Source organism: Panthera uncia, chromosome B4 (assembly GCF_023721935.1).
Source record: "Panthera uncia isolate 11264 chromosome B4, Puncia_PCG_1.0, whole genome shotgun sequence".
In the NCBI taxonomy this organism is placed as follows: Eukaryota; Metazoa; Chordata; class Mammalia; order Carnivora; family Felidae; genus Panthera; species Panthera uncia.
Window position 1 is genome coordinate 99,929,906 of NC_064809.1, and position 27,834 is coordinate 99,957,739.

At 35.9% G+C, this 27,834-nt stretch overlaps 1 protein-coding gene across 1 annotated transcript in view; it reads left to right on the top strand.

Moving 5' to 3' along the window:
• LOC125919354 (synaptotagmin-1-like) overlaps positions 1 to 27,834 on the top strand; it is a 321,052-nt gene that overhangs the window by 246,886 nt on the left and 46,332 nt on the right. The window contains exons 4-6 of the mRNA XM_049625992.1: positions 15,150 to 15,334; positions 21,269 to 21,391; positions 25,354 to 25,521. Of these exons, the coding sequence (XP_049481949.1) occupies positions 15,150 to 15,334; positions 21,269 to 21,391; positions 25,354 to 25,521 (476 nt within the window). The remainder of the gene's footprint in view (positions 1 to 15,149; positions 15,335 to 21,268; positions 21,392 to 25,353; positions 25,522 to 27,834) is intronic.

Consider the following 27,834-nt stretch of genomic DNA (forward strand, 5'->3'; position numbering starts at 1 on the left):
AAAAAAAAAAAAAAAAAAACTACCACAAGAGACCTATAGGCTCCTACCCTGTTTTCTTGAAAATTATGGGCAGAAACAGCAGAAAATTAATCAATGTATCAAATGAATATGGCATTGGAAGGATTTAAAGAGTAAAGGACGAAAATTGTGATCCTAGGTAAATTTAAATTTTTTCATTGATGGATTTGAAACAGCAATAATCAGAGCTTGGATAAATAGAAAGAATTGATGGTTGAAAGAACTGAGTTTGAGATTGCGCCATGATTTTTTTCCTAGAATCTTTGGACAGTCATATTATTTCTGGTACCTTAAATTGCCATTTATGAATAAAGATAATATTACTTAAATGAAGTAATCTCAAATTCTTTTGTAAATTATTCAGTGGAAACATATTACATAAAATCAAAATTGGTTCCTAGTAAAAAAAAATGATTCTAACTTTAAAATGTAAATAATTATTGAACAAAAAATACTGAATTCAAGTTAGTTTTTCCAGCCACTTAAAATATTTGGCCAATTTTGAAGAAAAAAGCAGCATCCAAGAGCATGTTCTTTTATTTTTTACTTTTTTTTTTTTTTTAACATTTATTCACTTCCGAAAGGCAGAGAAAGCGCGCGCGCGAATGGGGGAGGGGCAGAGAGAGAGAGAGACACACACAGAAAAAGAAGCAGACTCCAGTCTCCGAGCTATCAGCACAGAGCCCGACATGGGGCTCAAACTCAGGGACCGGAAGATCATGACCTGAGCCGAAGTCGGCCACTTAACCAACTGAGCCACCCAGGCGCCCCCAGCATATTCTTGTTAATGTGTAAGCCCCACAGAATTGACTGCAATCAAGCAAGACCTACCATTTTGCCAGTGGAAAGTAAAATTCTTGCCACTACTACCTTTACTGCTGTGTTAAAACATTTACCTCAAGCAGTGTAGGCTGGGCTGACTAATTATTGAAAATAAAAGCAGTGCATGTTATGTTTATCTCCATTTGGACCAATTTAATATTCTAATGCTGCTTACATTTTTTTGAATAAAAAACAATTATTTGGCCACTGTATTTTAAAGAACTATTATTTATTCTCCCCAAAAGTTTCTTTTATTTATCCATGAATAGCTTGAACACTACCAAAATACTTTGCCTTTCAGGTTTTTGACAGCAATCTTTATTTGAAACTGTTACCCTGACATTCTGCTATATCATTAGGGCAAAGCATGTTATGTTGGGAGTTATATTATACATATAAAATTGCTTGTATTTCATCTTTCATCTACATAACTTTTAGAGTTTGTTTTTTCAGTCAAGTTTTAAGCATTTTCAAATTATGAAATTTAATAGGACTTGCTGGCAAATAATAACTGGCATTTATTATTTTTTAAGTTTGTTTTTTAGAAAGGATGAGGCACAGAAACAGAGACAAAGAGAATCCCAAGTAGGCTTCATGCTGTCAGCATGGAGCCTGATGCAGGGCCCAAACTCACGAACCTTGAGATCATGATCTGAACTGAAATCAAGAGTTCAATGCCTAACCGACGAAGCCACCCAGATGCCCTGGCATTTTTTTTTTTACCTTTTATTTATTTTTTCAAATTTTTATTTCAATTCTGGTTAGTTGACATTCAGTGGAATATTGATTTCAGGAGAATTCCGTGATTCATCACTTACATATAACACCCAGTGCTCATCATAACAAGTGCCCTCCTTAATGCCCACCATCCATTTAGCCAATCCCCTGTCCACCTGCCCTCCAACAACCCTCAATTTGTCCTCTATGGAATAACTGACAGTTAAAAACCCTCCTTCAGGTTACCCACCATACTAAGTACTTTGCATGTTACAAATTTACATGTCACAAATCACTACAGAGTTTATATCGTTGTCTCATCTCTCCACTCACCTCTCATATCATAGATATTTAAACTGAGGTTCAGAAAACTTAAATAACTTGGATCAGATTTATTCAGCAATTTGAGGGGCAGAACTTGGAGTCAAGTCCGTGATCTTTCTTATTGCCCGTTGATGACATTGCCCAATATTGCCCGTTGATGACATGATTATTATCAATCATGTTTGACAAATGATTTTCACTGATTTGGTGTTAACAATCCAAAATTATTTCAGTTAGGGGCACCTGGGTGGCTCGGCCATTTAAGTGTACAACTCATGATTTTGGCTCGGGTCATGATCTAACAGTCTGTGAGATTGAGCCCCGCATCCAGCTCTGCACTGCCAGTGTGGAGCCTGCTTGGGATTGTTTCTCTCCTTCTCTCTCTGCCTCTCTCTCTCTCTGTCTCTCTCTCTCTCAAAATAAATAAGCTTAAAACAATTATTTCAGTTAAAAGAAACATGATAGTCCTATACAAATATGTTCACCAAACTAAACTCTTCTTAGCAATAATGTAATTCGTGAATATTTGCTCAATTTTCAGTGTGGATACAAAAGAATGCCAGGATGTATGGAAATAGCATGAAAATTGAAGACCTAAGTCTGATCCCAACTCTAATGAGAATCACATTATGGGAGCACATCTCAGATCCTCAGTGTTCTAATTTATAAAATGTAGATACTGGCACCTACCACCTTAGCTCCTCCGCAATGTGGTTTTTAGGGTCAAATGGGCTGAGGAAATGTGAAAGGGGCTCATAAAGTGAAAGAACTAAATAAATGAGAAATTGTATTAGTGAATACTTCAGATGCTAGATAGAAGAAAGAAAAGCAATATAGCATTACTAACATAATTTTTAAAAGACTCTTCCTAGGAGATATACAACATAAAAATTAGGAAAAAGAACTGACAGAAAAAAAAATGAACTTTATTGCTTTTTCTGTAATGTTCTAGAAGAAAAAATAAGGAATACCTGCACAAATTTTCTAAATGATCTGGAAAAAAATGATTTATCTCTACAGTTTTCTCAGGATTTGATCTGTGATATGGTATTTAAAAAAAAGTATACCCTTTAGTTTGAACAAGGAATCCAATAGAGCCATATCCTCACTATGTGTAATATTTGAAGAGGACTTTCTCTCCCTCTATTTCTTTCACTTATTCAAGAAGCACTTGTTTATGACCTCCCATGTACCAAACCCAACCGATACTCCATGGAAGGTCAAGGAAAGGAAGACAACAGTATTCCTCTTCAGGTAGTTCCTCCATCGTGAAGAGGCAAATTACAAAGCTATAGAAAACAAGGATCAACGTATAAAATACAAGTCATAAGGCATAAATCAATGTGGATGAGAGATAATGTTAAGGGCCCGTGTATGGTATTACTCATGTAGACATTTGGAGGAAGTCTATTAAGGAATCTTTTAAGGGAAAAAATGACTAAGTTTGACAGGGAAAAGAGAATAAGGAAAATTATACATTCTTAGTGGAGATCTGGGAGAATTTACAAAAACAAGCAAGATTCACACATGGCCTTGAGGTCATATGTTCCCAGCGCAGTGCTTGAAGCACCAACTCTAAACAGAAGAGAGATACAATTTAAAAGGGGGAAAAAAAGTCACTATATAGGAGATTGACAGGCATAGGGAAGTCCCTTCAAAAGCAAGAACAGAAAATAAATCAACAATCATAGGAATTGTAGAAAAATAAAGATAAAAATTCACATCCAAGAACCAGGAAATAAAAAAGGAAGAAATGATGCTACAAATTGCCATAGAGGCAAATACACTGAGAGAAACAGACAAAACAACCATCGGAGAGGAAAATTAATAAGTTTGGTCTGTAGCAGCAGGAATCCATTGGATAATCAAGGCAAAATGTCCTGTGGCTAGCTAGACAAGCAAGGGGCTTTGTTTGCTCTGTTGTCTACCTGTCACTCTGTATAGTAATGAAATTAATGAGCCTGACTCTTCCCTTTTATGACTGGAAAGACTCAAACATCCTGCTCTTCCTCGTTCATGCACAGCAACCACACAGTTCTCCTGTCAGTATAATCAAATTGCACCAAGTTACAGGGAATTCTAAAAACCTGTCACTTGCCCCTAGAATAATAAACAAAGTCCAGGAGAGAAAAATCTTTCCAAAACAGGAGGTAATAAGGCTAAGTGGTATTTTTCTTTGTTTCTTTTAGTGCTGGCCTGAAGTTGTACAATAACATAAGGAAGCAGGGAATAGATCTGCCGGTTTCACTGATATTCTTTTATCATAATTGGATTTAATGATAATATGAGATTGCTTGGAAAAGAAACAAGTAGAGACTCAAATATTGAATTATCCAAAAGTTACTGACAGGTACCATATTCAATTCTTGGAATAAATTTTTTTTTTCTTGGGCATCTTTGTCAAAGAAAAAAACTGTTTAAAGACAATGTTAACAATGTTAACAAAGGGAGGACAGTGTTAATTCAAAGCCTCAAAATAAAACCAAATACTAATTGAATCAGAATCCAAAAGATTTTTACTTTGGAGCCTTTTAATACAAAAGAAGAAAGCTTCCACTACGTGAAGAAAAACCTGAGACATCTTTTTTAGTTTTGAACTTGGAAATCAGAACTCAAGAAAGACATGCTACAAATTTGATAGGATAAATGGATTTCCCTTTAAGCACGAAATTGTGTTGTCCACAGCATGATTGAAAACTGTTACAAACTTCCAAAGGCTTCCGAACTGATTAGCCCATGAATCGCCCACGCCTCTGCCAACTTACCTGGCACCCCTTCCTGTTTACCAATGCACTTCTCCCTGGAGCCTGCAGACAGCAAGCTCCTGGGCTCTCTGTGGAGCCTTATCTAAATCCTCTGGAAGTCATGCTGGGGCTTATCTCTGCCTGAAGACTCCACATCATTTTCCATGTCAAATTTCAGACATTCCAATATTGTGACAATACGGATGACTTTGCCTTATCGTTGAAAGCAGACTATTATTGTAGACATTTTCTAAAATTAATTATTTGATTAATACCTGTGCAGATAAAAGGGCCTTCAGTCAACTAACTTTTGTTATCAAGACTAATCATTGCATTCAACAAGAAACATCAATAACCTTACTGAGTTATTCAGCAGGGGCTGTGAATCTGTTCCGTAGCACAGTACATACTGAAATCAGATAAAAAGAGGCTCTGGTAAACATTTATCAATGTATAGGTTGTGATTTTGTGCTTTCCAACGCAGTATCTTTTACTGAAGGTGTTGTTTGTTTTTTTTTTAATGTATTAACAGTTTTTAAAAGTTTGCGGGCAGAAAGAGGCACATTTCCCATTTTACTAAGTTCTAATGTTTTTAAAAATAATTCTAAACAAGTGTTCATTCGACAAGTAGAGTAAGATTGCTGTGACTACGTAACGGAATCAGAGTCAAGCAAAAGACCCCATTTAATTTGGCATTTAACATGCTGTCCAGTGTTGTTCACGAGTTGCTTCATGTATATTAATCAAACCTGCCCAGCTGGACTGTAAACTGTTTAAGCAAATTACTTCAGTAGAAGTTAGAAGTTAGAGTAAAAGGAATCTTAAAAACCAAAGGATGAAATCCTGCCATTTGCAACAACGTGGGTGGAACTGGGGGGTATTATGCTAAGTGAAATAAGTCAGTCAGAGAAAGACCGACACCATATGTTTTCACTCATATGTGGACGTTGAGAAACTTAACTGAAGACCATCGGGGAAGGGAAAGAAAAAAAATAGAGAGAGGGAGGGAGGCAAACCATAAGATAGACTCTTAATACAGAGAACGAACTGAGGGTGGAAGGGAATGGGGGTTGGGGGGGGGCAACAGGGAAAACTGGTGATGGGCATTGAGGAGGGCACTTGTTGGGATGAGCACTGGGTGTTGTATGTAAGTGTAAGTGATGAATCATGGGAATCTACTCCCGAAACCAAGAGCACACTGTATATACTGTATGTTAGCTAACTTGACAATAAATCATATAAATAAATAAATAAATAAACAAACAAACAAACAAACAAACCAAAGGAAAGAGGAGAAGGAAAGATTAAGGAAGAAAAGGAGGGAGGGGGACAGACAGATGGACAGACAAGATGGGAGGGAGTCAGGAAGCAAAGAAGGGAGGAAAAGAACCAAAGTCCCCAAAATGCTATGTCCACTGTGTAGCCAGCAAGGTTTGGGAGCTTAGCTCCAAGCTCAGTGATGCTTGGAGCTTTCACTGAACTCTAGGACCCTTTACCTTATCTTTACCTAACCTGCCACCTACAGAGCCCACCTACTCTGCTGAATTCTGTATTTAAGCCTAGAATGTCTCTTTCTAGTTTTTTTCCTAGGAGTTAGTCTTCTCCAGCTCCTAAAGAAAGAGACCTACCTTCTCTGTGTTCTCTGTTCTACCACCATCCCTAGCACAGTCTATGCACACAGTGGACTGCCAAGACAAAAAAGAAAAAGAAAAGGAAAAAAAAAAGGTTAAATGACCAAATGGAGGGATAAGTTTTTTTTTAATTCCTTAATCTTTGTGCATTTGATCCTGATGATCTGAAAAAGGAGTTTTTAATTTGGAATCCAAAGGTCATTTAGACTGGGAACTATAATCTCCACAAAGGTACCACACACTCCCAGCTGTATGCAAATTTAAACACACATCACGCACACGTATATGTTTTCCCATCGAGACTATATAGATTCGGTTAAATTTAAAAGAGGCATATAATTCAATGGAGACTTCGAACTCTATCCTCAAGACTGAGGAAAAAGTAGGTTTGCTTAATACCCGGCTGCGAAGAATACATCATCTTTGAGGCTGTCTCACTGTATAATGAGGAATTCTTCATTCAGACCTTTGAATGGTCAGTTTGTTCTTAAGCCATATTCTGGACGACTTCGTACAGGGTTTCAAATCTTACGTTTAATGTGCTGTCTCCAGAGATGGTTAATGAATGTATTAATCCACATAGTTCCAGTGCTTTTTCTTTTTTAAGTTCTATTTGCATTCTGTAATTTAGAAAAAGCTTTAAAATCCGAGGCTTATTTCGGCTTTTTGCCGATTTTTGAAAAGTTATCCTTTTACGTTTAAAATTATTCACAAACAGGGGCACCTGGGTGGGTCAGTCGGTTAAGTGTCTAAATTGGGCCCAGGTCATGATCTCACAGTCTGCGGGTTCGAGCCCCACATCGGGCTCTGTGCTGACAGCTCAGAGCCTGGAGCCTGCTTTGGATTCTGCGTCTTCCTCTCACCCTCTCTCTCCTGCTCTCTCACTCTCTCTCTCTCTCTCAGAAATAAAATTGTTCATAAACAGTCTAAAGCAAAGCTTTGAAACAGATTATTTTTCTTACTGTTCAACAGTAAATTATCTTAATATTCAATCTTGCATCTTGCATCAATGTCTGATACTCTAGAAAGATGGATTGTTTGGAGTAAACCTGGAAGTTGGCAAAAAGCTTCAGTGAATGTAAGAACGAAGAAATATGTAAGTTATTCATAAGATGAATTACACAGGCATTAGTGCAGTGATGAGGCCCTCATGACAAACAGATACGTCAAAGGTAGAACATGTCTGAAGTTCTTGCTGAATTTTTGTAGTGGCCATGGCAACGGTATTACCTGTATCATCTTGAAGCTCTCAGCTGAAATAACTAGCACTGTGGTAAACGTACAGGCTTACATTTCTCAAGGAGAAAATGCAGCTCATCTTGTGAAAGAGATACAGATTTTAGATGGTTTCTTAATATGATGAATGGGAATGGAATGAATAGATCATGCAGAGCTGCCATTGAAAGTGAAATCAAGGCAGAAATACAAAAAACAAACAAAAACAAAAACAAAAACAAAAACCAGGAGGTTTGCCCTAGATGTTATCAAAAAACCCAGTGAGTAAATCCACCAGAAGGTTGCCAACCTACAAGACGGCAGTAGCTGACTAACTGGGACTGTGGGAGGAGAGAATCAGATCTAAGGACACAAGACTGAGGAGCCGACCTAAGGAAAACACATATAAGAGAGTGCTGTACCTCACTGACCATCCACTCTACTTGTACTTGAGCTCAAGAGCATGGCTTCGTGGGTTTCTTTCAAGCCACCTAACATTTACAGAGCACTAAGCTGATAGGACTGAGTTTGGCATTGTAGAGAATGCAAAACAAAACAAAACAACCATCTATTTAGAAGTGAGAGCTCAGAATCAGGAAATCTAGAGTAGGACTTCTCTTGGTCATAGAGCATTTTGTGTTAATTTTACAAAGCTTCTCTCCTTAACTGTTCATTCTTAGGACTGAGGTACAACATGAGTCTGATGAGCAGACTTTGGATTTGGAGGCATAAACTAGATAGCCAAGGCTACTATTCAGTAACAGTAAGATTTTTCCTCTCATAAAAGTACCCTCTGCAATACCCTTGTTCTCTGTGACAGTGTCATCTTTTATTTCACAATGTTCTATGAAAGATCAGGAAGTCTGGAGTGTCTACCTTAAAAAAAAAAAGTTGAGAGCCCCTTAAGTAAATAATTTTTACAAATTTGTTTAGTGCCAAAACCCCCTAGCGGGGAAAATGATGTTTTTCAATCTGAGAATAACATTTTTATTGTAGAAAGACTCTTTACCTAGTTGCTTTCATCAATAAATGTCCCCCTAGAGCGCTAAATTTGTACACAACAGCACATCAAGCCACGTAGCTTCTATCTGAAAACACCATATTATGCTCTAAGTACCAAGTTTGGCAAATATAAGAATTTTACTTCTTTTAAAAAAGTAAATAAGACCTAGTTTTTATCACATAGGAAATAAATAGAAAGCTTCATACTTGGGACTGTATTATAGCCCTGTAAAAAATGCCAGGCAAGTAGATGTTCAATAAATATGTGTTTGATTCAAAACTGTTTTAGGGGTGCCTGGGTGGCTCAGTCAGTTAAGTGTCCGACCTAGGCTCAGGTCATGATCTCGTGGTTTGTGAGTTTGAGCCCCGCGTCAGGCTCTGTACTGTCTGTCAGTTGAGAGCCTGGAGCCTACTTCGGATTCTGTGTCTCCCTCTCTCTCTGCCCCTCCCCCACTCATGCTCTGTCTCTCAAAAAATTAATAAACATTAAAACAAACTTTTTTTTAATACTTACTTTTTTAGACTGCTTAACTTATGCCAACTTCTCATGAAAGAATGACCTCTCTTGATAAGGGGAAATGGTTGCTTGGGTTTTTGTCTCCCCCAAAAGAAGACCTGCTAATGCAAATTTACTTCTAAGTGGTTCTAAATTATTTTTATTGTGTTTTCATTAAATACCAGGACTTCAGTTCATAAATAATCCACAAAGAGCTGAGTTTTGAATTACTAAGAAGTGAATTTCAGGTGTAGAAAGGGGGCATATTAAAATACCTTTGATATCTTTGTATAGATTTGGATTCTTTTTTATTTTTAAATAATGTGCCTTTTTTTTACTAGCCTAATACAAACCACCCAATGTATTCCACCATATAGTATTTATTATTGGGTTGGAGGGGAAATTTTAGAAAATATACTTAGTATCTTTATTTAAAAATCTGTCAACACTGGCACTTTTGCTGAACCTTGAGATACAGAAATCACTTAAATGACTGAAGAAGAAGAATAACATTTCAAGAAAGGAGGAATATACTTGAGAAAGATACAGGGGTAGAACTGAAAAAAGAACAATGGGTGACTCAGTCACATGGGGGTAACATCAGGCCGCTACTTTACAAGTAGAAATAGATGTAAAAGAAGCATAAAGCATACTGAAGAAATGGCACCACTTTCCACGCAATCAGACTTGGGATAAAATCTTCCACATGGTTCCCATGTCAAGAGGTCGGCAATAATTGAAGCACTGAGAGGACCCATAGAGCTAGCTTGGGGAACTGGTTTGAGAAGACGACAGATTCATCTAGAGGAAACAGTCTAGAGGCAGTGGGAAACACAGTCCCAGCATATACAAGAGGGGACAGAATGGAATAACTGATGTAAAAGTTTAAGACATGGGAAAGAATGGGCTCAACAGTGAGTCCATGTGAAGGTGATCAAGGGGCTAAGAACTTTGAATAACAACTCCATTTAAAGACATGGGAATGGGAAAGGAAAGGGGGAAAATGTCAGACCCATGCAAGAAGGTAAGGGCAACAGAAACAAAAGCAGAAGGACATTTCAAAAAGGAATTTATGATCAAGATCTCATACCACAGACAATGTTGCTTGCGTTTGGCCACAAGAAAGCCATTGCTTATCTTGGGTACAATGTTAGTGTCATGAGAATGGTTGCAGAAGAGACAAAGGGGGTAAATCAGAAGATCACAGAACATATAGCAATAGTCCACAGTAATATTCCAATTGTATGATCATCTGTGTGCCGCATACCACCGATCTCTTGAGGTCTGCTTTGTATCTCGAGTTTTCTATCCCTGCTATGATGAATTCCACAGATGTAAAACTACACACATTTCTTATTTTCTAGTTCTGGAGGTCAGAAGTCCAAAATAGGTTTCACCAAGCTAAAATCAAACTGTCAGAAGTGCTGATTCCTTTTCTAATCCCCAACTTTGAGATAGAATTAACAAATAACATTGTCTAAATTTAAAATGTACATTGGAATGACTTGATAAACATATTTTGAAATAATTACAATAGGGCTCATCAATATAGCTATTACCTCACATGATTAAGCATGTGTGGTAAGAACACAAGATTTACTCTTTCAGCAAATTTCAACTACACAATACATTATTGTTAACTGTAGTCACTGTGCTATACATGACATCCCCAAAACTTATTCATCTTCTGATTAAAAGTTTGTACCCTTTGACTTACATCTTCCCATTTATCCCAACCCCCAGTCCCTGATAACCACCATTCTACTCTCTTTCCTGGAGTTCTCCACTTTTATGTTTTGCATTTAATCATGATCATACAGGGCTTGTCTGTACAACTTCTATCACTGACTTATCTCACTCAGCATAATGCCCTGAGGAGCCATCCATGTTGCCACAAATTGCAGGATTTCTTTCTTTTTATGGCCAAAGAATACTCCAATTGTGTATGTGTGTATGTATATGTACATGTGTATGTGTGTGTGTGTGTGTGTGTGTGTGTGTAACATACATATATATTACATTTTCTTTATCCCTTCATCCATTAATGGACCCTTAGGTTGTTGTTGTTTTTTTTAAAGATATATTTATTTTGAGAGAGTGAGAGAGAGCGCAAGCACAAGTGGGGGAGGGGCAGAGAACAAGGAAGAGAGAGAATCCCAAGCGGGCTCCGTGATGTCAGCACAGAGCCCAATGTGGGGCTCCATCCCACAAACAGTGAGAACATGACCTGAGCCAACATCAAGAGTTGGTCTCTTAACAGACTGAGCCACCCAGGATCAGTTTCTTCATCTTGGCTATTATGAACAATAATACTACAGTGAACATAAAGGTGCATATACCACTTCAAAATAGTAATTTTTTATTTCCTTGAGATATATACCTAGAATGGGATTGCTAGATCATATGGTAGTTGTATTTTTTTTTATTTTTTTAGGAATCTCCATACTCTTTTTCATAATGGTTGTATGAATAGATTCCTTCTTAAAACTGTATGGGAGAATGCATTTCCTTGTCTTTTCCAGCTTCTAGAGGACACTCCTTGGTTCATGGTCCCTTTCTCCATCGTCAAAAGCACAGAATCTTCCACTTTCTGATTCTGAAATTCCTATCTGCCTCTTTGACTTATAAGGACTCTAGTAATGACATCAGTTCTATCTGGATGTAACCCAGAGTAATCTCCCCATCTCAAGATCCTAAATCATCTATGTGAAGTCATTTTGCCATTGTAAGGTAACATATTCACAGGTCCCAGAGAATATCATGTGGACATTTCAGAAGAACCATAATTCTTCCTATCACAAAGTCTAAGTTAAAACACCAGAAGCAGTTTAAAATTGACTTTGACTTAATTCTTATGCATCAGTTTACCTTTGGGTTAAATAATGTGCGATTAATTCATTAACTGGAAAATGAAAATCACATTTCTAATGGAAAACTTCTACACTAGTCTATTATTTTCTGCTGAAAGGTCTTTAAGTTAAATGTTAAAATTCTTGTTATGAAATTCCATTTAATGATAGTTGGGTAGCAATAATAATAAGCTAATAGCTTTCTGCCAATAGCAGTATTTTTCTGAGCCCATTTTTTGTTGAAGCTATACTTTATTATGGAAATCACACTTGGCAGCATCTTATGCTGTCATTTATTTTCACTTTTTTAATATAAAATGTTTTATTAAAAAGGTTTCAAAGCTAAAGATTTTTCCTTTGTATACATTTAAGATATGTACATTTTTTTTATCTACTAAAGATATTTTGAACTTTTCAAACTATTGGACCTACTAATGTAAAGATATTTTGAATTTCTCAAACTATTAGATCTATATTTTTTCCTCTTTATACAGTTTTTCCTGTATACAATTAAAGGGATAATGAATAAACCTGCTATGAATATTGAGATAACATATAAAGTTGTAGCAGTTGCTAGCCCATATTTAGTTTTCAATTTTTAGCCTAATATAAAATACATTTCATGAGATTTTTTCACTAATATTCAAACATTTCTATAAATACTACTAATGAATAATCCTATAGATGGTGTTTCTTACTAAACTTCCCAAATTCCAAATATTTGGCTGTTCTCCACAGGAGCATTTAAGGTGGTAATTCAATTCAAATAACTGAATTTAATTATAAATGGTGGTTTATATTCCAAGTATCTATTCAGTCAGGTTTTCATATGGGTACACAAAATGATACCCTTCAGGTTTTTAAATTCTATCTCAAGGTGCTGGTAACTTGTGAGACAAATCCTGTTGATTTCATATATTCAATATAGAATATTCCAAGTTAAAATTAAGCTACTCAGAAGATCCAACCTAGAGTATGGACTTTAAGAAATAAAAATCACAAACTAAGATTTTCTCAGTGGTTATAATTTACCTTCAGGTTGCAGTATGTAAGATTTCCTCCTATAATCCTATGTTCCTATTTCTTTAATTCCTTTTGATTAAATAATGCCCCCATGCTTTCACTGTCTATTTTCTTTTTGTGAAGTTGTCAAGTGATCTCTGTAATTTAAGAGACTTTTATGTAGCTCTCTGAGAGACTATCATACAAGTCCGACTAGAAGAATAATTTACGAGGCTCAAAATGAAGGGTCATTATTAATACTGTCTTGCCTGCAATGAATATGTAGACTCTTTCGTTCATGCATGGCAGGGTTTTAACTAGATCAAAAGAGGCAGAAGGTTTTAAATGAGGTGTTATGAATGATATCATTGGTTACATAAGTTTCATTTACATTTTTAAAAATATGATTGTTTAATGAGATTACAGAACATAAAACATGTCATTTGGTGTTGGCTTATACATAACTCTCAAATATTTCTTTGGCTAAAAACACAATTTCAGAAGTTGTGCTTTTTTTTTTTTTTTTTTTTTTCCCCAACGTTTTTTATTTATTTTTGGGACAGAGAGAGACAGACAGAGCATGAACGGGGGAGGGGCAGAGAGAGGGAGACACAGAATCGGAAACAGGCTCCAGGCTCTGAGCCATCAGCCCAGAGCCCGACGCGGGGCTCGAACTCACGGACCGCGAGATCGTGACCTGGCTGAAGTCGGACGCTTAACCGACTGCGCCACCCAGGCGCCCCAGAAGTTGTGCTTTTATATAGGCTAACATTTATCAGCCAATCGTAAGCTAGAATAATAATATGCATGGTAAGTATTCTACATTATAAAGCTAAACACAGGAGGACAGCTAAGAGTGGGTTTTCTCAGTTTTTTGAAGAGGTTAATTTTTAAGTGCTTTTACTTTATCAAAGCATTCCTGACTTGTATTCAGCAATCACTGATACTAATGATGTTTATGTAGGTGGAAGAAAATAGTACTTCTTCTTACCATTTCAATGTCCAGTGTCTTTTCTTAATTACAACAGGCAAATCTAATTATTTCTTCTGATCAATCTCAATAATTGAATAATTCCTTTCCAGGCAAAATGAAATCTTAAACATTTCCACAAGAGTTTGTTTTTTTTAATATATGGACACAGTATACGATATGCCAAATAAGAAAATGGATTGACTTTTAGTAGATGGACAATTGTAATAGAAAAATGTTTATGTGTTTGAGTATACTTATTTATATATGCTTTATTATTTTAAAAAAAGCCTTTAAACCTGAAGCCTCTCTTCTTACCTAAAAATCACCTCTTCTTCCTCTCGATTCTCCCCGGTATAGCCACTGAACTCTACGTTTTTCAATGTGTATTTATTAGTGTGCGTATTTTATGTCCCACATATACTCTGAGTGTTCTGTGTTACCCATAATATTTAGCCCCATGCCTTAAAAATAGCCAATGAGTTCCTGCTATATGCTGGATGCCACTCTAAATTTTTTAGTATATTAACTCCCTTAATTTTCAAAGGAGATGAAATGGGTACCACTGCTATCTTCACTTTATCGTGAAGGAAACTAACTTAGAACAGTTACACCATCTAGCCAGAGTCACACAGCCTGAAAGTGGCCAAGCCCGAATCAGTGCCTGGTTTTAGAGCCGTTGAACACATACACTCTGCCCTGCCTCTGGAGACCTTGAACAGGCCAATGTCCTACTTTTAGAGTAGGTAACTTGCAGAGCACCAAGTACTTCTTCCTAACCTTTATTATCATTATGTTATTTATTTTCTCTGGTTATTTGATTGACGTCTGTCCCTCCCATTATGCCCAAAACATATTCATAGAACCTCTAGTATGTAATAGATGAGTAACAGCAGCTAATATGTATTAAGAATTTACCATGTGCCATGAAATACATCTTATTTTAATCTTCAAAAAGTCTATGATACCTACCAATTTACCTCTGCTTTAGAGGTGAGAAGACGGAGGGCAAAGGGAAGTTAGGTAACTTGCTCAAGGTCACACAGCTAATAAATGGTGGAACCAGTATTTAAACTCAAAGGCCAAACTCCAGAGCTGTGCTCTGAATGAAGGAAGGAATGGATTCATGGAACTCTAACTTGGAGGAAAGAATATTGAACCTGTGGGGAAGGGTGAATTGGAAACAATAGAAACCATCATCCTGCCAGAGGAAACACGGGTAACATAGCACAGAACAGTGTGCCTGGAGCACTCAATAGATGCAAATTAATCAGTGAATATCTTTGTAGCCCATGAGTTAAAAGACTTTGCATATGTAATGTTTATTACTAATGCTCTCTGCCTATTTTCCTCTTTCAGTGCCACCGTGGGCCTTAATTGCCATAGCCATAGTCGCCGTCCTTTTAGTCCTGACCTGCTGCTTTTGTATCTGTAAGAAATGTTTGTTCAAAAAGAAAAACAAGAAGAAGGGAAAAGAAAAGGGAGGCAAGAATGCCATTAACATGAAAGATGTGAAAGACTTAGGGAAGACCATGAAAGATCAGGTAATGTATTCTTCCACATTACTTCTTAGATGACTGCATTGACAGTTAATAAATGGTTTATTGTTTTATGCCAGATAAGCATAGATATCAACAAATTCTGGACAGATGTCACTGCTGTAGAAATGCTTTGCAATCCTTTCAGTCACCACTGAACATCCCAAAGTGCAATGAAAACATTTGGTAGGGTTTTCCAGTCTCTTAAGCATATGAACCAGAAAAGGGCATCCATGACCATCAGGGCTATCTTGACAGGTCCAGCATACTGGAATGATGCCTGAATATTTTGACTACATCTGTTCAGCCAGTCTTAATTGCATTTAGAGTTAGAGAAACAGAATAAAGGGTATCTGAATGTTCCCCCTCTTGGGCAAGGCGCCCTTCTAACATCACTGTTCATAATCTCTGTTAAGTAACTGAGACTTATGGCTACTGATCATACTTGATGAAAATTACCATTTCTACATATCCATATATCTCAATAATTAATGCTCAGGAATAGTGAATTAACCAGGTAAAGGGAGAGAACTATTAGCTAGTCCTAAAGAACAAGGTATAATTTTAAGGCAAAATTCTTGTTTCATTAAGTTAGGGACAATTAAACCATAACACAGATTATAAAATCCATCCAGCTGGGTTATCTTCCCAAGCCTTTGGATGTTCTTTACAGTGTTGTCTACATTTACTAAATTAACTGGATGATTTGGTTCAGAATAAAGTTTACTATTAATAATTAAAATTAAAGGCCTCTTCATTATTTTTTGGAATCATATTCATAGTGTTTATCTCTAAAACAAACACTTAATTCATATTAAAAATGTAAATGTAGAGGTTTTTCATAATAACATTCTCAATTACCTTTGTTTTCCTTCAAATAATTGAAAAGTTCTATTTATTCCCAAATAGCAACAGATATTGACAGTTTTTAAAATTCTTTACATAGTATTAATTACTATTAATTGTACTCTTATATAGGTGAATCTCATTAAGAACAATTTAGTCAAGGAGGGCATTTCTAGTACATTTGAGTTTCCTACTTAAACATACACTCAGGGCATCAACCCCACTCCCCACCTTGAGTTTTAAACACTTTTTTTCAAAGACTGTAATGTCTATTGACAATTTCGCAAAGGCTCTTTTGCACTCACTGAACTTATGTTTGGTTTCAGAGCTATAGAATCGATGGAGCGCCTGTACTCCTGCTCAGAGAGCTTTGTCCTGAGCACAAAACAACAAGATTTACATTTTTCTGAATGTTTCTAATCACAGCCACAGAAGTCCATGCACCCACATTCAACCACAGAGGTCTAATAAAGATTTTTCTCTGTAGTTCATTTGCTACACAGAAACTGAAATTTGAAAACATGTCTTGCTTTATTTCAACATTTTCTATAACAAGCAGAACTTGATAGAGATTTCTTTAAACAATGTATTGTGAGATTAGCATAGAAACAGTGTACTATACAGACATGGACTGAAGAATGTGTAGGTGAATTTCAGCTGTGTCTATGAAACAACACGAAAATACAGCCCTATCATTTTCACAACTACAAGTCAAATGTCATTTTCCCAAATCCTAGAATTAACAAAAGCACCAAACAATGTTAAATTGTAACTGTAGCATTTTTTTATCACATAAGAAATTTGTATTTTTCTTTGTGGAATTTGTTATGTATGATGTAAGATTGTAATTTATAGTATAGTAGTGGTGTTTATTACCCCTGTTATGACCTGGATAAATGACCAAGATCTCAAAATGCTAAATACAGAAAATTGATAGTGGTTCATTTTTCATGGGTCACCCATTCCTTTGGATGGGAGGGGAAGAGAAAAAAGTAAAAAAGGAATACTAGTAGGAAGTCAGTGATAGTTTATAATAATCTACTATTACAACAAAGTAGTCAAGATTTCAACCACTCAAAAAGATCTCATCCTTTCAAGTGGATTACTTTGTCCATACAGGTTTTTGGAGCTCTTATTTTATGAATAACTAAGTGTACAGAATGAAATACAATTTGGACAGATAAAAAGAGACCCAGTTGTGTAACAGTAGCTTAAGGTTCTTTTTAAGACAGGCAACAGTAGTTAATAATGCGTTCTATTTTTTAGGAGGAAGGATGATGAAGCAAAATAGAATGTACAGTTTTAGGATGTATGTCAAATGTCAGTCATCCAAATTCAAAATAGTATAAACAGGAAACTTAAAGAAAAATTTAACAAAAAAAAACTTAAGAAAATTATTCTTAAATAATTACATTTTCAGAATATTTTAAACGTAATATTTATGTGAAAATGGGAAAAACAAGTACAGTCTATGACTCTCATTTACAAACAGAACAGATGCAAGAAGCATTTTATATAGGATTTTTTAAGATACATGGGCTCCAGGGCCACCAGTAAGTTTTTTACCATTTCAATCTGTGTAGGAATGAACAGAAATACAAATTTCCATGCTCATGGCTATCCGTCTCCATGTTAAAATTTCACAACCAACTACGAATCTTTAAATCCCGCAATGACAACAAACTAACTGGTAATAATGTGTTTATACAGAGTGAGACTTTTTTTTTTTTTTAATTCCTTAAAGCTTGACAACACTGAAAATGCAGAGAGGCAATACCAACTTGCAAAGTCATAGGTCTGGAATGGTCATTTCTCCATGGTTTTCACTAATGTGTGTGGATATTTTAATTTTTATTTCTTCCTTCTATGTCCTCCTTATCTGTGTTATGTCTCATGACTGTTCTGGACTGTCTCTTGCGGTAGGTTTCCTCTGCTCTTTAGAAACCCCTAGTCAACGCTCGGATACATTTAGTGGCCTGGCCGCTGGGGCTCCACGGCTCAGGGTGTACCATTCTGACACACATCAAGAGGCTGAACTAAATTGATTTCTTTTTCTTAAGATAAAGGGTTCTCATTTCAACCATTCCTAACTGATTAAATACAACAGTATTAGAAAGCTCAAGTTTTTAACTGATGGGCATGGAAAGAAAATCCAGTCCCTTGTGCTACTTTTTAAGTGTGCCTTATCAAATCCAAATCTGAACAATTTAACTTAGAATAACTTCTCTTTATAATGATTTGTAAATTAAGCACTTTTTGAATGTCGAAGCAAGCCAGAAGCATGTACACCAAATCTTTGAAATTTTAAATAAGGTCTGATAGTCCTAAGATACCTTTCACTACTGCAATTTAGCAAACCATCAAAACTGCTGGGTTTACAAGCTTTTTCCTCTGCATTTTGTTGGGGGTAGGGAGTGGAGGGGTATTGCTCTTGAGATATTATAATAGCTACTGATTTAATAAATCTGAGTTTAATGTGATGGTACAGAAGATGTCCTGCTTGAGCTCAACCCTCAGGACAAGAATAGACTTAATCATTTCGGTGATGAACAGTGACACGGAGAAATTATCAAAAATTTAGCCCTATTTCATGCAGAATAATCGCAGAGATGGTCCTGCACCTTTTATTAGGGCAAAAACCACTTAGGAAGAAGGAGATTTAATATCTCCGCTATCTCAAATTGCACTCGGCTGAAACATGATATGTAAATTGTCAGTTCTGAAAGAGACTTTTGAGAAAGTATTTTAATCCATGAGTTTTTTGATAATCATAGAGTAACGTGTAGATTTTTCAGACAGAAATATGCATTAAATAGTTTGCTATTCTTTTTAAAAACTAAAAATCTTACAGGGAGGCAATTTACCTAAGCTGTCATTTTCTAGGCACATTGATTAGAGTGTTAAAGACTTAACATGCAGCCAAGGTTTTGAAAGGGCCTCAGTTCCTCTAATTAAACTCAGTAGTCTTTTCTGGTCACTTTGCTACTATGTTCCCTTTAATGACTTTTCCCCCACCCAAGTTGAAAGATTAAGTTTTTAAGTAATTACATTAATTGTTTCCTGCCTTTGACTCTCAGTAAGTACATCAACATTTTACCAGTCAGGAAAACATCTAAGTATGAACTTTCCAAATGAAATGATGTATGGCTAACCAGATTTGTGAAAGTTTCTACCCAGACATAATAACAGTAATATTCAATTTTCTCAACTCATTGTAGGCTCCTGAAAATTTTCCAGAAGCACAGAGTAGGGGAGGCACCTCTAACTACAGCTCAACTCTATATGATCCTCCCACCCAAATGAGTTCTACTGATATGATGCCACCACATCTCCACTTTTTTGGTTTTTTTTTTTTTTTTTTTTTTTTTTTTAGGATCGAATTGGAGTTAGTGAAAAGAGCCAAAATGGACAATCTTGTCAATTCAGTGCCTTTTTGAAGCAGAGAGCCTCTGTATAAGTGGATGAGTTAATAGTAAAGCTTTCTCTTAACAGAGAAGAAAGATCATACAATCTGGAAGGTGGGGAGAGGTTGGGTAATGGAGCTGTAGTTTGACGACTCATGCCTTTCTGAAATCTGGGTATGCTTCTGGAATTTGAGTTCTACGAGGATTCTCCGATCTAAATCGATAACAAGAGTTAAGATTCCTTTACCTTGTCATAGATATAAAGCAATCTATCACACACACACAGCAATGAAAATGCCATAACCAAACACTAGGGAAGAATATTTACTATATATATAGTAAATATATGTGTGTGTGTGGGTGGGTGGGTGTGTATGTATACACACACACACACACACATATATATATATATGTGTATATATATACCCACCCACAGAAAAGTTGAAACCAGTACAATACAGAGTTTCTAGAAATTAGTAAGAGCAGAACAAAATGCTAGCAAATTTAGCGAAGGATATATACAAGTAGTCCCCAGAAGAAAAAATACAAACGGTTAAAGATTTTTAAAATTTTAACCTCACTAGTAGTCAGGGAAATGTAATTTTATCACTTTTCAATTCTGAATAACTATGTGAAGTTTTTTAAATTATTTTTTTCTAATTCTGTAAGGCAAGAAGAATCCATATCCCTAAAAAAAAAAAAAAAGTCCTAATATTTACCTCTATAACTTCTTTTTTTTCAGCACAACTATTGTGCTTAATGGGAAAATATACATTTTCAAAAGAGAGGAGCATCTGAATGTATTTTATCAAATAATGAGCTTTCTAGTATTTCAATTTACATTACACTTCAGTTTTAGGTTATCAAGAATATTCAGTTGGTCCAAACTGGGTTTTGAGAGTTCAGTACCATGATTTTTGTTCACTAATGCAAAATAAATGATTATACTGATTTCAGTTTGACAAAATGGCAAACATAACTGCTTTCATTTTTTTTAATATAAAACAGACCCATAAATCAATTTAATTCAGCCTAGCTTTCTGTGGAGCTGTTATAAAAATGAAATGGTAAACTGAAACCAGACATGGCATAGATTTTTCTCTAAACATGCATTTGCTGGTGGCATGTTATCTCCACTTTTTCCATAAGCATTAGAAACGTACATGTGAAACATAGGAAATTAAAAGTCTTGGAGAATCACTTACTCGGCTACCTTTCTCATAGGAAAAAAGGCAAGAAAAGGCCACGCATTTCATACAAGTACTCCACTGCATGTAACGATGATGTTTTACATGATGCTTCGATCTCTTTAAACTACATGAATGTGAAACCTGGCCTGGTTAATAGCATGTTTATCATACCTCTGAAAGAAGCAGTTTTATCAGAGCCAAACATGATACCAAGTTGACATTTTCTTTGCAACGACTTTACATTTTTTGCTTGCAATATACTGAGGGGCTTCTTCCATTGCTTCCATGTTGCTTGCTGGTTGGGGAAAAAAAAATTCCGTGCACAAGTGGAATTTTAAAAGTTATCTAAGCAGCAAATGTGAATGTGTGTCAGACAAACGGATTTCCAGCATCTTTGTGCTTTTGCTTCTAACAGCTTGGAAGTATAACCGCAGGCCCAGGTGAATATGGGTTTCCATGAATTCACTTGAGCTCACATATAATCCATTCCCTACTCATAGGCTCTGAAGGATGATGATGCTGAAACCGGACTGACTGATGGGGAAGAAAAAGAAGAACCCAAAGAAGAGGAGAAATTGGGGAAACTTCAATATTCACTGGATTACGATTTCCAGAATAACCAGGTATGGGGTGGGGGGGGGGGGAGGAAATGACTTCTAATTCCATTACATTTTCTGAAATTACCAAGTAGAAATTGAAGCAAGATACTTCCTAAAACATTTCGTTTGCTGCGAGGGGAAAATGCAATTATCAAAGCTATGGATGAAATCGAAGTACAGGCAGTCCCCTACTTGCTAATTTAACTTCTGGTAATTAGAATTCACAGTATTCAACCGATTACATCTGCTTATGGCACTTACAGCAGGCAAGCAGAATACAAATGAACTTCGGAGTAGTCAGTCTGATTCTGACAGCTCCCAGCCACAGTGTCACCTCCACTGGCCCCTCAGCCTGAGCTTGAACAATCTCTCCTAGAATGTATGGAATTTAGATCCAAACAGGGTGAGGAACTATTGAAATAAACCACCATTCAACCAAAGCTTTCAAACAAAATGTAGGGGTACCTGGGTGGCTCAGTCAGTTAAGCATCCAGCTCTCGATTCCAGCTCAGGTCATGATCTCACTCACAGTTGGGAGATCAAGCCCCACATTGGGCTCCATGCTGGGCGTGGAATCTGCTTACAATTCTCTCTCTCCCTCTACCCCACCCCCTCCTCTCTCAAAAAATAACAATAAAACAAAATGTAACTGTGTGATAAGGAATCCAAGATGAAAAACTAATTGCCTTCCATGAATTTCAAAGGCACAAATGCCTTATATAATATGATACCAGGTAAAATTCCTAGCATGCATAAGCTAACCGTTCTCGAAAAGTAGAAAGACCAGCAACTTCGTTTCTAGTGCCTGTGACTTCTGCCCAAAAATTGACAAGGAACTGAAGACAGTAATATAACAATCATGCCTGCTTCAATTTCTCAAAAAGCCACGAAGTGCCACCTAGATAAATGATAGTATTAGGTACCTTTTAGTAACCGTGTTATAGAGGTAGCTCAAAGATAAAGGTTAAAAATCCCTACATTTAAAAAAAAAAAAAAAACCTTCTAGGACACATGAAATTGACCATGTCTCTTTATCTTCTGAATTGTTAAATTCAAAAGCTAGATAAGAATTAGTGGAGTCAGCGAAATTAGAGATCAGGCTGTTAAGAATCTTCAGGACAGTGTCCACATCTGACAAGCAGAATTTTAACTGTCTCTGTTGTTTTGCTTCTCTCATCTTTTTAGAGGAAAAAAAAGTGATAATATAAATACATTTACTACTAACACAGCTTGTGTTATTTCCAGTTTCATGAGGAATGAATAAATAGAACAAATACCAATGCTCAATTTTGAGCACCGAAGTCCAAAGTCAGTAACACTATGAGAGCTCTACACAGTTGCAAGAATTCTAGGAATATTTATTTATATATTTATTTATTTATTTATTTTTAGAAATCGACAATTTAAATAATGTCTTCACTTTCCAAATTTCTAGAGAGTTCTTCATGAAGAATGTATTGATATGCTCTATCATACTAAAAACGTTTATTTGATCAGCTTCATTACAGCCATGGCTAGTCATTTCATAATACATTCTAGAAAGCTGCATTTTGGTTACAGATACAAGTTTATAGGTATGGATTTATACACATCTATAGGCATACTATAGTTAATAGTTAATTAAAATAGGGAATTTATAGTTAATTATAGTTAATTAAAATAGGGAATTTGTGGTCATGTTTATCCCAGCTACCAAAATTTGATCATCAGGAGTTGGTTGAGAGTAAAACTTCCTATTATTTACATATTCTGGCAAAGATGAAGGTCAATACATGTTATCTTAACATGTAACATTTTTTCCAGAAATTTAACCTTCCTTTATATGTGTATCCAGTATGTTTTAATACTTTATTCTACTTTCATATTACCCAGTAGAAATCTAGTGGTATCTCATCCTGGTTAGTCATAATTTTGAAACTTCTAAGTCAGCTTAAATTCTTTAAGTATCATTTTATAAAGTATTTTTAAGAAAATAGCATTTTTCTTACTCATATATAATGAGTGCTTTTATTGTTCCCTTTCTAGCAAACATCAAATTGTTAAAAAGGTATTTCATTCTGAGGTCTAGGAGAGTCTACCTGATGAAATATTTTTTAATTAGCATGCGTTGATTTTTTTTCCAAATGTTCTCAGCTAATCTAATTTATAAAATGAATCCTATGAGTCATGAAATATAGTGTGAGGAATTTTATATATTAAGCTATAATCAAATATACATGTTTGCTTACAAAAACTAAAACACAACTGTAAAGTACTCTAAATGAGAGGCTTTCATGGCAGAGAGAAATGTGATATTTATCTTCCAAGCAGAAGAGAGGGGGGTTGGAAGAAGTAACTCCACCCCTTGTCAACAAAATTTCCAAACTCTTTAGAATGTAAGTCACCTAGGTTTAAAGAGTTTAGGTTATAGGACAACTGCGTTCCTTCCCAAAAGAAAATTCCTTTCAAAAAGTGAGGAGAAGGGGTACCTGAGTGGCTCAGTCAGTTAAGCATCTGACTCCTGATTTTGGCTCAAGTCATGATCTCACGGTTCGTAGGATTGAGCCCGGCATCGGGCTCTGTGCTGCCAGTGCAGAGCCTGCTTGAGATTCCATTTCCCTCTTTCTCTGTCCCTCCCTGGCTCACTCGCTCTCTAAATAAATAAACATCAAAATTTTTTTACAAAGTGAGGAGAAAACAGAATCTTGCTTATTCACATTGCTATCTAAAGGCAAATTCCAAATACCAACTTGGCAAACCAAGAGACAAACCATTTGCTTTACTCATCATGTCTTTATAACCTGATGTCTATTTTAGCTGTTCTTTGACCATCTGTTTATGTTTTGCATATGTACAATCCAGCACTCTTATCGCTACTGTTGTATGATGCTGTCACAAATATATTGAGCACTAAAACGGAAACAACAATCATCCAGAGTATGGGTCCCAGTTAAAAACTGAGCCAACTAGCCAAAGTGTCCTTACCAACACAGTGGGTCAATTTTACGGAAAATGAATGTGACTTTTTTTTTTAAAGGAAGTGAATTGGCTAAAAAAGTCAGACTCAAATTTTCAGGCCTGATGTGTAAAGCCATAATGTAATTGCATTTATGGACAAGGGTCTATTTTTGTTTTCCATGTGGGTCTAAACCAGTCTGTTGATACAAAATGTCTGATGACAACACCTCTAGAATCATCCGCTCACACCTTTTATTCTCTTTGCAAAAACATGAACAATGCCAGCTACACTCCCATTCATAGTAATACAAGAATTTATCACTGAAAAAAAGACATGGAGAAATCTCTGCATTTGAAAAAAAATCAGAAACTTGGTCACTTAAAACATTAAAAATCATATCTGTAATCTTGCTTTCGTTTATGTGAAGCTGAGATTATATTCTTTGACTCCATGTCCTATATTTAAACAGAATAAATGATCATTTTACTGTAAATTAAAATAAAAAGTAGGCAGCATACAAATAAAGGTCAAATATGATAGAAACTTGCACGTCTTATTTTTCTCAAAATGCTACCCAATTTCTAAGAAATTTCTACTGCGCTGGTCTGAAGCTTTGAGTTTAGTATAAAAATTTCCTACTTCATAATTACAGACTTGTTATTGTTTAACAATTTATTTCCATTTACAAATCATGCCCTGGAAAAAAAATAATAATGCACAAGGGCTTTTAGCAACTGGAAAGTTATTTGATTGCAACCCTTTTGCAAATATGAATTCCATATTTAACTGTAATCAGCAACCTTTTAAAAGCCTCTTTTGTGTTTGAAACCAGGCTTCCCAGAGCCTGCATCTGTCATAATTGGGTTTCTGAAGTCTATATGGCTTGCTTCACTTGCCTTCTGGGTTTAGATTCATAAGAGAAATAAATAAAAGTTTATTAAAAGCAAAGAGGAAGAGGGAGAGAGATCACAATATGCAATATCGTGAACAATCTTTTCTAAAATGTCCACCAATGTTTGTGTTTGCTTTATTCTGTCTCTCTTTCCAGCTGCTGGTAGGGATTATCCAGGCTGCTGAGCTGCCTGCCTTAGACATGGGAGGCACGTCTGACCCCTATGTTAAAGTGTTTCTGCTGCCCGATAAAAAGAAGAAATTTGAGACAAAAGTCCACCGAAAGACCCTTAATCCTGTCTTCAACGAGCAATTTACTTTCAAGGTACTTTTTTTTGTACTTACTAATAACTTTTCCTCTGTGGTTTTAAGAACCATCTCATCCTGACACATACATAGAAATGCACATGACCACTTATTCGGAGGTTCAAGGATGAGTCTATTCAGAATATTTAAAATTCTTATCTTCATTCCAGTGAGGATTCTGCACTGTGTTTAGATTTGGTTAAAGTAGGATTCAGCGTGGCCATCTCAGAACAGAATACAGACTGGAGTATAATGGGGATGTCAATCACATCCAAAAAAAGGAAAATCAACATCAAGTGAGCCAATAGACTTGAACATTTCCCCCTCTCTTGAATAAAGACAAAAGAACAATGAAATTGTTATTTTCCTAAGTCTCTAAGTTCCCAAAATTAAGTTACAATCACAGAATAAAGTAAGCTGTGTTCCACTGTTTAAATGATACAAATAGGTTTTACCCTCATTGCAGAATTCTGTGTGTACAGGGGCAATCTAAGCACTTAAAGACCATTCTGAACCTATCATTAACAAGAATACAAACCTATTGTTTTTCTGCATTTCTAGCATTTGCCTTTAACTCTAGGCTCTTCCCTAGCGCTCTGAATCTTGCTGAGACACCTCAGTTGACAATAATAAAGAGAGATTCTGGCCACAAAATAACTGACAGGAAAACATACCCTGCAGGCCTCAGGCATCTCTACATATACAGCTCTGTAGCTCATGTCTTAAAGTCACGCATAAAAGCACTTCTTTGGTAACTATCTTTAATATGTGAAAAAATTGTAAAATGCATTACTTAAAATAATACATTTCTGAGAAATGAAAGGTCTGTGAGTTTGCCAGCAGGTAGATTCAGCATCACTCATCTATCAGCCAGCCTTAGCGATAGCATGTGCCTCATGCAAGCAAATACTATGGTGCGAAATAAAATGGATGCAACTAAGGGCAGGAGTCATTTTCTCAAGCCTTGTTTCCAGTTTTGTAAGAGAGCAATGTCTTTGTATTCACTCTGAAATTTCAGATTTTGTGACAAAAATCTCCAAAGTATTGTCAGTAATCTTATCTAAAACCTACACTTTTTCATACCCAGATAGTTCATTTAGAGTAGTAATAAAAAGATTCTGGAACTACTCAGCCTATGAGTAGCTCATCACTATGGTCAATATACCACAAAGCATAGAATGAAGATAAAACTAATAAAATATTGCAAGTGGTAATGACAATCATTCTGTTTGGCTATGTATTAATTTTCATTTAGGTCAGGAGTTACTGACCACAATTTAAGATTTCTTAAATTATTTGAAATACTATGGTGTCTGAGTTATCTGTGTATTATTTCAAAAAAGTGTATTTCTAACATTTTATTAGTAATTTCTGTGGCTTCAAAAGGTTTAATTACTGAAATTTTTAACTGCCTATAAAATTTCATCAGGTTCTATTTTATTTCAAGAATGCTGACAAAGCCAAAGTGTAATATATTTTGATACACTTAGAACTATGCTGTTGTTTCCAGAGAACTGGTTAATTTCTCCGGGAGACATTGTAGATTATGCATCTTGAAATGCCAACAGGCAAGATGATGGAAGAACCGAAGCATAATAGTTTAAAGAGAATAGGCTTTAAAACTGAGTTCAAATCCACTTCACATGAACGTGACATGCCCTGACCTAAATGCTTCTTTTCCTCCAAACTCCCACCTGAAGGAGTTACTAATCATTCAAATAATAAGTACGTAAGTGCCGACTGTACCTAACATGTATTCATTCAGCCTTCACTGCTCTGTGAAGTAGGTCTTAGTATTAACACTATTTGATAGGCGAAATGTGTGAGGTGTATTTGCTTGCTCCAGGCCCTTCAGCCGGAAAGTGGGAAAACCCAGGCCTGGGTCTGTCTGACCCCAAGCCTAGGTTTGTTTTTTTTTTTTTTTTTTGTTATTTCAGTAGAATCACAAAAAAATCCAGAGTGATTTCAGAAATAAGACGAAATATTTACCCCTACTCTAAAATTCATCTCTTCCTTTGAAATTCAGCTGTTTTGCAGGGTTTTTTGTTTTCTTCTAAAATGGAAAAAGCATGGTTCCTCCATTTTAGTCAAAGTATTTTAATCAGATGCTAAATAGATGACAAATAAGTGAGAAAAAAACCAAACTTTTGATAAACTAAAATTTCCTATACGTATATGGTCAAATACGCTTCCTTCTCCTTCCCTTAATATGCAAAGCTCATTGAGAAATGTTTGATGGAGCTCAGACAACCATTTGTACTGACAAAAATTGATCAAACCTTCAATACAAGTCCAAACAATTTCTTAATTAGGCATTTCTACCCAGTTACTG